At 39.4% G+C, this 11903-nt stretch overlaps 1 protein-coding gene across 2 annotated transcripts; it reads right to left on the reverse strand.

Annotated features, from left to right (window-relative positions):
- Positions 1–6884: 6884 nt before the first annotated feature.
- On the reverse strand, positions 6885–11597 carry LOC149165736 (acyl-coenzyme A oxidase 2, peroxisomal-like). 2 transcript variants are annotated; one of them, XM_089432373.1, is made up of 7 exons: positions 10879–11597; positions 9145–9260; positions 8178–9058; positions 7910–8089; positions 7638–7804; positions 7423–7546; positions 6885–7267 (listed from the first exon to the last, which is right to left on the reverse strand). In XM_089432373.1, the coding sequence occupies exons 1-7, from the start codon at positions 11304–11306 to the stop codon at positions 7112–7114; spliced, it is 2052 nt and encodes a 683-aa protein (XP_089288499.1). In that variant the 5' UTR covers positions 11307–11597; the 3' UTR covers positions 6885–7111. The 2 variants fall into 2 exon arrangements, with proteins under 2 accessions (XP_089288499.1, XP_089288500.1); XM_089432374.1 differs by having other exon boundaries at positions 9145–9333; positions 10879–11016.
- Positions 11598–11903: the final 306 nt, after the last annotated feature.

Raw genomic sequence — 11903 nt, forward strand, 5'->3', positions numbered from 1 at the left:
AAGGTCCATTCAAAGCGTTGGAGTTCTACCAGTGTGTCGCAGAGTGTTGTAGCGGCTACAAACACCCTCCAAAATTTTGCCTTAGCTTCGTTTTAGAGCCTCCCTACCAACCATCCTCAGCAACATGTCTTGCACCGTTAAACATATATGCTTCAGTTGTTTCTCAGTGTCTTGTCAGCCTGTGCATGTCAGTTTGCTTCACTCCCCTCATAGGTTGTCTTTCCGGACTTTGACCATGTGCTAGCCACGCAACTCCCCCATAAAATTACGCAATTCTGGAGGGGAACCAGCCTTCCCTCCAAAAATTGAGCAAATCAGCTGGCCAGCCTACTAAGCTCAAGAATTGTGCAAATCAATGTGTCAGGCTTCCCTTAGAAAATTGTGTAATTCTGGAGGGGAACCAGCCTTCCCTCCAGAAATTGCGCAAATCAACCTGACAGCCTGTTGGGCTCTAGAATTACGCAAAGAAGTCAGATAGTCTTCCTCCAGGAAAATGCACAATCTGACCCAGCACTGTTGCTCAGCGCAGGAATTGTGCAATTTTGGGAGCCAGTCACCTGCTAACCCCAGAAATTATACAATCCCTCTGGGACAGCTGGTCTAGCTCAGCTTAGGAACTGCGCAAATTTTCATCCCAGGCTTGCAAACCAATGCATGTGCCTTCAGGTTCACTGGTTCCCTCCGGGACCGAGCAAAATTGATTTGCGTGCATGGACTGTTTTTCCCAAGGCATCATGCAAAGGCATCCCTAGATTTAGGGATCTATTTTTAGCAGCTGGAGGTTACATGCAATGCTCATTTTAGAAACCTCCCGTCAAGTATCGCTTTTCCTAGATTCGTGGCATGCGCTTTATAACCTTGATTTTATCAAAACTTATGAACCGGATGCTGCACAGCTCATTCCTCACATCGATCTTGCATCTCTGACATCCCACATCGCATCTAGGAATCGTCGGCACATTCAGCTCAGTGGTTTTGGTGTAAGCCCCTTTACATTTCTTGCGCTGCGTTTCTGTCGCTTTTTGTGTTTCGGCTTGTGTGAATGTTTGTCTTCTTGATTTCAATGGGTGCTTGTTGTCATTTTGATGTATGTTAGCTTGTAGCAGCATCGTTTCAATTTTCGTTCACATCTCACTGTTATCGCATGCATGAAACTACACGGACGATCGTTGTTACAACGACTTGCTTCACACACATGCATGGTTTCCAATTTTCTGAATCATGCACTTGCTCTTTGCATGCATGATCATTCACTCTCGTTTACACTTAGTTTCACCAAGCATTCAGAGTTCTCATGTTTTTAGTGACCCATCGGCAGGGCTGGGCTACCTTTGCCCGGACCTTGCCTTGCCCGGCTAGTATTGTGCATTTCTATAAGTGAAGGCTTTGCCTTCCCTCCATAAATTACGTAAATGTGGGCCAACACTAACCTCTAGGCTTGCATTGTGCAATTCTAGGAGGCAATGCCTTGCTAGCCCCAGAAACTGCGCAATGCAGTGTGTTGGTTTGCATGTCACTGTTGACTGAAATTGCGCATTGCGCAGTTTCAGTCCTCAGCAGGCCAGGCTGGACTGTGCATTACGCAGTTCCAGCAATCAGTCAACCTCCCGACAGCCCAGATTGTGCCTTGCATAGTTTTGGAAATCAGTGTCCCAACCTCCCGGTGAAAATTGCGCAATCTTCACAGACAGTGACACAGGTATGTCAGTCCTCTAGTTTGTTTTGGTTTTCCGCTGATAGATTTCTTGTCATGAGTGTTGCTATGTCTCCAAGTATCATAGGTGTTCGTCAGTCTCTTAGCAGCACATGTACAATGGCTTCCAGGAGAGCAGAGTCGAAGACACCGTTCATAGCACAACTGGGGATGCAATCGATCATGTTTCTATGAACTTGCCTATCTATGAAGACATCAAGTTGTTCATGGACAAGGATATTAAGATGAAACGGCAGCAACGTCACAAAGAGCAGCACGATCAGCGGTAGCAAAAGGTATCACACCTGCATGCGACAAATGCAAGAGGAAGATTGTTGACAATGCAGAGGCAGAACACAGTTGCAAGCTCAAGCAGATCCACTTGTGATGAAAGCAGCTTTGGAGGTTGAGGCTATGAGGCAACAACGCGATGAGAGGATCACACGAAGGCAAAGAGAGAAACAGAGAAGAAGTTGCAGGTGTTGAAGCGGCAACTCAAAGCAGAACATGAGCTACACAAACAATAGGAGTTGCAGCAGGAACAAGCACATCAAGAGGTGCAACATGCACAAACTGATGAAACTGCGCCCATACAGGTTATGGACCCATCTAGCCACTGGCATGGAGCTGATAGGGTGAGTAGTGTTGTCGATCGCATGCAAGGGTATTCAAGAGCATGGATGTCATTGTGCGCACGCATGCGATCCCACCCATTTGGCACACTCACCGAAGTGAAGACAAGAATCAAGTCCGACGAGAGCTTAACATGTATTTCGACAAGTTGATGCGCATGGTCACCAACACACACTCGGAGATTAGCATATACACTATGCATCAATATGTTGCTGCTCCAGCTGCACTCAAAACGATGATGCGCATGTCATCAGACGAGTTAGACAAAGGAGCCATATCAATGTACCCGCATGCAACGGAGGCAAGAGTTCGCTTTCAACAGGATGTCACCTTTGAGCGCACGGACACCATCATGGACGACCAAGCTTGGCATCAATCCACAATCGTCGATCATTGCAAGGATGCCAAAGAGTTGGTCTTCCCACAACTTTCTGAGTCTTGGTGATGTCTTGCATGGCTTGCTCAATCCTATTTTGTCTCACATGGGTACATGTGCAGATTGTATGTAACGTCTTGTCAAGTGGAAGTTCAAGTGTCAATAGTTGAATGTAACAGTGATAGAGTAGTCATGAGGGTAGATGAACAGTCAACAAAGGGGAATGTCAAGGGTCACCCCACCCTTTGCTATATATAGTACCTCATAACTCATTGTACAGGCTTTTGGTCATCCAAGTTTCCGATAGGAGTATCTTAGAGAAAGCTTGGAGAGTACTGTAACGAGCCTTGGCTTCTCCACTTCGCAGAGCTAGTATATCTCTTTAGAAGAGCAGGCAGTAGTGACTGTAACGTTCCGCTGTCGAAACTAGTCGTTAGTCATGGTTGTATTGTATGGTTGGAACTTTCACTTCTTAATATAACATAGCGAACACATTTCATGCATCTATTGTTATTTTATTTTAGCTAACTTGTTTACTCTAATGATATATGTATTTGTTTACTTACGCATGCACGTATGGACTTTTCTGTATATGTATGAATTTCACTGAAATGTGATGTTGGTTTAACCATCACTTTGGATTGTTAGCTTACTTGCCTTCCAGTTTGTGATGTATCTTTGCTCATGTGTTCCCTTCTTAACTTCGTGCTTTCACAGGTTTCCAATGGGCACACTAACATCACCCTCCATATGTTAGAACCGTTCATGCACATTCCTTGACTTGTTGCATATGTCACACCCTTGCTATCAACAGGGACATCTTACTTGCCTTTGTGCGCAACCGCAGTCAAAGCGATATCGTACGACCCACTGCTAGGACTCCTACACCAAACGGTCTGAGATCTAGTTGGGACTTCTTACCGGGGAGATCTCCTGACATGTTGGCAGGTCCAACACTGTCAACAAAGTGAAAATAAACTATTTTTATCTTTTATTTTCTTTGTTTCTTTCATAATTTTTTTATTGATTTTTTTCATATTTTCTCATCCTTTTTACCAACAACATTAATCTTTGGGAGCTCAAACATCTTCCTTCACACACACAAAAAAAAAATGTAGATGTTCTCATTTCTACTCCTACCCATGTTCTTAATTTCTCCCTTAAGAACAACTCTTTCCCTTTCCTTAGTTTTAGCCTTTCAAAGGTTAGCAAGTTAGTGATGTGCATAAATGCCTTAATTTATAGGGATCTCCCATTTATTTCCTTAGTTGCAACATTAAGTAGCTAAGACACCCTAAATCATTGAGTAATATTTATTTTCTTTGCCTAGATTTAATGGGCATATTAAAGTCTTAATCCATTTTACTAGTTGTAACTAAGAATATAAATCCACGTGAATAATCATCTAGTTTCAATATATGTTTCAATATATTCATTAGGCAATTATATAGAAAATATCTACAAAACTATCATTTCCCTATTTTCTCATTTATTCCCAAATAACTTTTCTTAGTTGTAACAACTTGGAAACTTTTAGCTTCCAATATATTACACTTTAGGTTATTGGTTTGGAAAATTACAACTACCTCTTAAATGGATGTCCTATAAGGTTTTGGAAAAGTTTAATGTTTTATTTAAAATTGTTTTTGCAATATATATATATATTACTTTTTATTTTTTTTTCAATTACATTGAGACTAGGCTAAGGTCACCTCCAAAGTTGGAGGGGAGAACAATCTGCCCACCTATGTGAAACTGTCACCAAGATTGTGTGGGATACATTTTTTATCCCCCCACAAGTTGCTGTCACCCTCAACTCATTCCTATGAGATATTCTTATGAGATTTGGACCAGTAACCTAATGGAGACTAAACCTCACACATACCAACCATTTACAAAAAGTAAATAAAAAAAAAATCATTAATTAAACCATATAATCAGTTTTAAAACTAGATGATGTATCAATTTTGTTTTTATATTTTAGATGATGTATCAATTTTGGGAACAAGCAGCATGATATAGTTAGATGGCATTTCTATTACGCCATATCATGATGTGGACAGTAACAACATTTTGAAAAGTTATTAAAGAAAGTTGATGCTCGGTATGAATAAGTTGGTACTTGATTTGAAAAACTCGCTGGAAAAGAAATGCAACATACATGTGAATAAATAATATTCAAATAGTCAGAATACTAATATTGTTTTGGGATTTATTATTCACTTTAAAGCTTCAGAAATTTTGAAATGCAATGTTGACACCAATTGTCAGCTCACCAATTTTTGCCCTTCCACAGACTTTTAAAAGTAGTCCTAATCAGGCTGCAAATATCTACCCCTTGGGGTAAATAAAAGTTGGTGAGAGATATATATATTTTCAATTTTGATTAAAAGTAGTCCTAATCAGGCTGCAAATATCTACCCCTTGGGGTAAATAAAAGTTGGTGAGAGATATATATATTTTCAATTTTGATTTTGTCAGGCTGCAAATATCTACCCCTTGGGGTAAATAAAAGTTGGTGAGAGATATATATATTTTCAATTTTGATTTTATGTCAGACTTGCTTGAAAAAAATGCAACATACATGTGAATAAATAATATTCAAATGGTCATAATACTAATATTGTTTTGGGATTTATTATTCACTTTAAAGCTTTAGAAATTTTGTAATGCAAGATTGACACCAATAGTCAGATCGCCAATTTTTGCCCTTTCATAGACTTTTAAAAGTAGTCCTAATCAGGCTGCAATTATCTACCCCTGAGCTAAATAAAAGTTGGTGAAAGATATATATATTTTCAATTTTGATTTTATGTCTGCCAACCAGGTCTGTGCAAACTCAACCCTGATCAAGTCTCGACAAACTTGCCCAGTCTTTGCCAGTTTAGCCAACGGTTACAAGTCATTTTGCCCTAATAGCTCACTTTTCATCTGGCCAAGAAGGCTCACAGCATAGTCAGGGACTTGGTGAGTCTTGTTTCTATGGCATAACCATGGTAACAGACAATTTAACAAACAACAGTTTGACATTAAAAGCACTGTAATTCAGAGACATGGAAGCAATGCCACTACAAAATCCATTGGTGTTTGAAATCACATGATGAGAACAGTTCACGTAATCTTCCACTGTGCTAATATACACGCCTCAATGTACACCTCCAAATATACATCTCTAACTTAATGGAAAATTAACAAGCAAACAGCTGATGCAGACTTATCATGTCACAGTGAGAATGTAAGTGCCTATTAAGCACCGAGTTACATTTAAGCCTTCAGACAGCTCAAAATAATATAAAAAACATAGTGTTTGGTGTAGAACATCTATTTTGCTGTTGACCACATTACACATGTTTTCCTCATGCAACAATGCCCGGAAGCGAAAACTAAAAAGGATGTTGAGGTACCTTACACTTGGATTGTTGGATGTGGAGGTACCTTACACTTGGATAGTAGCCACTATCACAAACTCTTTTTTGGGGAGGAGGTAATGGTACAAACACAAAGGCGGAGATTTGTACATTAAGGGGTATTCTACATTTTTCAAGGTCTTTGGACATTTATTTGATGCACATATTTGGGGATTCCAAAACAGTTGTTGCATAGGCAAACAACACTGGTACTATTAATGCTTCACATCTTGATCATTGGAAAGAAAGGATTTATGGACTCAGACCTTATTTCAGACATCTTACCATCACACACATATTCCGGGAGATCAGTCATGAAGCGAATACAACTCTCTAAAAAAGGAATTGGAGTTGAACATGACACATTCACATGGAGGAGATCTTCAATGAAGAGCATCAGCTTCATTTCTTTTCCTTTTTGACAATCTGATCTTAGACTTCTCTTGTTGATGTTGTTTTTTTCTACTATGTTATAGCTTTTTACAGTTTTTATGTGGGATGAGATCCATTTGCTATCTGCTAGTAGATACTGTTCCTAAAATTTGGTATGAAGAAATCTGAAATATGTGCATAGTGTAGAAGTTAAACACTTATATTAGTGAAAACTAAAAAAATTCTGAATTGTGCTAACATCAAAAAACATCATTTAGAGATGAAAAGATTATCGAACCTTGGTACCACATCTTTCAATTAATTCAAACAACCATTATATCCAATATTCATCTTTATCATACAACCCAGACACAAGGTACACGATATATCTATCCTTACATCCTGCTATGTCTACTTGCAATAGCTTCTATAGAGAGCAAGGAAATTTTTATAAAATTCCCATCTAATTCAATTGATAGGTTCCAAGCTTCTTCTGGCCTCTCCAACTGATATTCAGAAATCTATAATGCATATTTTTCTCTGCTTTTCTCATTTAAAATCATCAATTGTCAAATAGTGAGTTTAAAATATACGTATAGTTAGGCCTCTGATTCAGTCTCAATGGATGCATTAGAAGCCGACAAATTGTGTATACTCAGCATACTGTCCAGACTGCATACCTATTGGTGCACGTAATGCAAAATCAGGAATACCAAATGCATCAACAAGTTCTCTTGCCACACTCCTCACTTCAAAACACAGGTATTCGGTGAGCCGAAGAATTGCCTACCCACAATAAAAACAAAAGTCAAAATAGCAGAACTGAAAGCAACATGTGACAACGCTGGTATATTGCAGTCTAGGAACCAAACAACAGGATTCAAAGTTGCTTAGAAGTTATATTTATTTTAATCAATGGACTTGCATAAAAAGGAAGCTACCTTAGCCTTGTTGGGTGCAACATAGTCTACATTTCTATAACTTCCAATGTGTTTCCAAATTCGATCAAGTGCATAGAGATCACAGAGAAGCTTTAAGACTGCACGAGCATTCCTGTCTTTACAGCTGCATGGCAGAGAGGATGATTAAAAACTTAAAACTATGTTATGCATATTTTCAAATTGGAAGGAAAAAGTTCAAGAGACAGACAACTGACCTATTGACAGCCTCTATAAATCTTGCAAGGATCATAGACTCTATATGTGATTGAGCAAGTATTAGTAAATGATTCAAGCATCTATTCCATGCCTCAAAACTGCCAAGTGACTTTGAGTGCTTCCTTAGACGCAATGCAGCAGTATGCAGCAATCTTGATGTCCGATACTGCAAGAAGCAAGAATCCAACAATTTGAATAGTTGGGCAGACCTCTATCAGGAAAATGGACTGTCTGTTCTGGAACTTACTAATTATAGGAGTTTTAGACAGACCCTAAATGCATCGAGCTGGAATTTGGGGTCTCGCAAATGATCCTGTCCTTCACGGCGAGCAATTACTGGATTTGCTTCTGAGAGATATGTGGTCATCATGTCTCTCAAGTAATTCCAGGTAACATTAAATGTCCCTCCTTGAAATTTTTCTTTGTATTGTTTCAATAGATCAGCAGAAACCTACAACAAAGAGCAAAGAGTTCAATGTAAAATTTTACATAAATCTGTCATGTAAGGTTAAAAAATCAATGACAGGATACAACTATACCTGCTGTAGCAGAACGGTGTTGTCCCCTTCAAAGGTCTGGAAAATATCATGGTCATTACGCAAAGCTCCAAATCTGTTAACAGCAGCATAGCCATGCCCTCCACAAGCTTCTCTGCAGACACTTAGGGATTTTGCTGTGTAGGAAGTCACGTAGGCTTTTAGCCCAGCTGAGAGCGCATGGACGTCTGCAATAACCTTTTCATCTTGTGATTTTTTCATCTCAGAGTATTTTTCTACCAAGTAGACCGTTGCAAAATGAAAAGCATATGTAGAGGCCAGCATAGGCATGAGTTTGTGTTGTTGAGATTGGTAATCTAAAATGCTAACCTCTGGTTGTTTGGGAGGACCAAACTGCTGTCGAAGCAGTGAGTAACGTACAGCTATTGTAACAGCAGTTTTCAGGACTCCAACAGATCCATGGGCAAGTGCCACTCTTCCCCCAACAAGCTCCCCAAGTGTTGCAGCAAATCTTTTATTTATTGTTGGGAGGTTGCTAGTGTATTGTCCATCCCTGGATACATCCCCAAATCTATTGAGCAAATTTTCTCGAGGGATTCTCACTGAATGAAATTTCAAAGCTCCATTGTCCACTCCATTCAGGCCAACTTTGTAGCCACAATCTCGGATTTCAACCCCTGGGAGAGGTTTGTGAGAATCCAAGTCCCTGATCAGTACAATGAAAGCATGGACTCCCATATCAAGAACCTCATCAGCTTCATTACCTGGCAAGATTAGCCTTGAAAACACTGCAGAAAACTTGCCATGTACTGCTGCATTGCCAATCCACCATTTAGTGGCTCCCTCATTCGGTGTGTCGATGATAAATTCATCTGTCTGGGGATCAAATCTTGCAATTGTCTGAATACCTTGAACATTTGAACCTGAAAGAATCACATTATAATGAATAAGACCCAATCACCAAAAAAAGAAACCAAGAAAAAGGCAACATTATTGTCATGATGCTCACCATGGTGTAATTCTGTCATTGCAAAACAACCTAGATAATCTAGATTGTCGATTCCAGCATAGTATTTATCCCGGTGCTTCTGGGTTCCCAAATTCATCACAGCTCCCCCCCACAGGCTGTACAGAACGAAATCCAACAACAAGAGAGTGGTAAAGTGAACCATATTCTGAAGCTTCAGTTCCGAAAATTCTGTTACAAGTTACAACACAGCTTTAACAGTCTTCCCAGAATAGTAGAACGGAAGTCAACAACAACGTATCTATGCATTTAACATGTAAATTCCATACCCTAATTACTAAACTGACGATTTTCAAATGACTTTTCTGCAGGTGCAGATAGCGAAGGCTACATATTTTATGCAGTAAGTTATAGAAGAAAACTTTTAATGCAGATTGGCTTTGTAGAGAAAAAATAATACAACCTCGATAATAGAAAATATCAAGGTACATAAGGATCTGATAAACAGCCCAAGGGGTCAGCACAACTGGCAGTTGCTAGCTAGTGTTGTTAAGCTTTTGGCTAGTTCCATCTTGGTAGGTGCCCTGTTTGAATCCCCTTGGATGAGGTAGCACTAGTTTACACCAATAGATTTACTAGGGATGATGTTAAGAATTTGGCTAGTTCCATCTTGGTAGGTGCCCTGTTTGAATCCCCTTGGATGAGGTAGCACTAGTTTACACCAATAGATTTACTAGGGATGATATCCATGAATGTGCAGAAACATTCTTTTAGTTTTTTATGAAATTTTCCGTGGAAAAATGTTTCAAAAGGACCTGCTAACCTGAATCCCTGTGGGGTGAGGTAGCATTAGTTTACAGGAATAGGAGTGAGGTAGCATTAGTCTACAGGAATAGGTTTACTAGGGATGCCATCCATGAATCTGGGGAAACATTCTTTTGATTTCTTCATGAAATTTTCCCCGGAAAAGAGTTTTAAAAATAAGGAACTGCTAACCCAAATAGATATAGATTGGCATCAGCCATACCCATACCCATAGATGAACCTCTGAGAATGGAACTAATAACCTAATGGATGCAACAAGTAATGCCTTTCAAAATAGATCAAGACCATTTCATCCAGCGATTACAAGCAGCCTTTCAGAATAGATCAAGACCATCATCCATCGATTGGGAGTTTATGTATACAATAAAAGGTAGAGTCACGCACCCCACCCCCAAAATCAAGTAAGTTTGTTGAATCCTTTTTGGAAGGGTGATTCGGAGCGTGCTCTAAGTCACCGTAACTCCAATGAGTCAGATCATAAATAGACAGGGTGTGATGATAGAAAATGCATACGCAATTGGTGCAAAAAGATCCCCAGCCATGATGAGAAGCCAGGTGCCTAAGGAGCGTGGAGTTATGCTTGAACCCTGTGTTTCCGGGTTCAAAATCAAAATCAGATGGAATCGAAAAATTGCAATTTTACTTTTGAGGATAAGATCTTTGTTTACTTTTGGCGCTACGGCCTCCCATTATGTGATTATGTAATTGTGATATGATTTGTAACTATAGTGCAACCCTTATGTTTGTTCTAAGTTTGTGTTGATAGTCAGGGCTTTGCTTTATATACTAATGCTCTACTTCGTTTGACCCCTGATCTTACTGAATCAAAATCAAAATGAAGTTCTGTTAATTGAGGGGTTAATCCTCATATCAAGGGGCATCATATACATTTGCAGACAAAGAGAACTACAGAAAAGGAACATGTTAGGTTCATCGGTGAAACAAACGAACCTGAATTGGACCCCCAATTTTATAGCAAGGGAGAGATCGATAGTGCCCGCGGCCTCCGTAATTGCGAAGTACTGAGATGGGTCCTCCAGAAGAGCGTTAAGGGGTCGGATCCCGGCCTCTCTCACAAGCCCCTGAAGCTGTCTCATCGTCAGTTCTTGATGTTCATCCTTCGAAATTTCAATCGGGGTTTGTAATTCCGGGCGGTCACGAAAATACTGAAGAATCTTCTCCTGCAAACTCCTGTGTTTACCCTTCATGTAATCAGCCAGGACTACAGAGCTCACCGGAAACTTCACCATCAACTTGGCACAGGAAGCCATGGCTAACTGGTACTCTTCTGTTATGGATTGGGCGCCCAAGTGAGAGCAGAGGCGTTCAATACGCCTCTCGACCATTTCCTTCTCATCTGACACGGTTTTTCTTTCCATTATTTCCTGTAATTGAATAAATCCAATAGGTAAAACTGCTGGAAACTGGAAATGGAAACCACTCTCTTCAATGGATTGAAAACTGGCGCAATTCACCAGCTTCAAACAGAAATATTGTGATCCTAGAAGAAAGGGAAACCCTGAAACACTGCAAATTGCAACACAAATCCTAAGGGCTGAACAGGGTTTCCATACTTAAACACAGTTGTAGTTCTAAGTTTATACCCATTATACGAAGCGCTCCTGACTGGAAGTATTTCAAATCCTTCCCCAGTAAAATGGGAAAAAAGAAAGGCGGCTATTGTTTTTGCGGGCTATTTTTCCTATATTTTAGTAAGCTATGTTCCAAATTTGATTAAAAAACAATATTTTAAATTATACAAATAAAAAATGCGAAATTTGTATACGTTTGTACAGCTCCGTATCATGTTGTATGTTAATTTTTGGAATGTCACGAAATTCAAAAAATTGAAATATGTGAATTTTTGGAATTTCACACCATTTAAAAAATTGAAATACAATATTTGAATGGAGGTTCATCACATAAAAATAATTTCATCTTATAAACATTTCACTTTTTTTTTCTTGTGGTTTTTT

The sequence above is a fragment of the Pinus tabuliformis genome, chromosome 5_1 (assembly GCF_031772625.1).
Source record: "Pinus tabuliformis cultivar Carrire ecotype Pingquan chromosome 5_1, CPIR1, whole genome shotgun sequence".
Taxonomy (NCBI): domain Eukaryota; kingdom Viridiplantae; phylum Streptophyta; class Pinopsida; order Pinales; family Pinaceae; genus Pinus; species Pinus tabuliformis.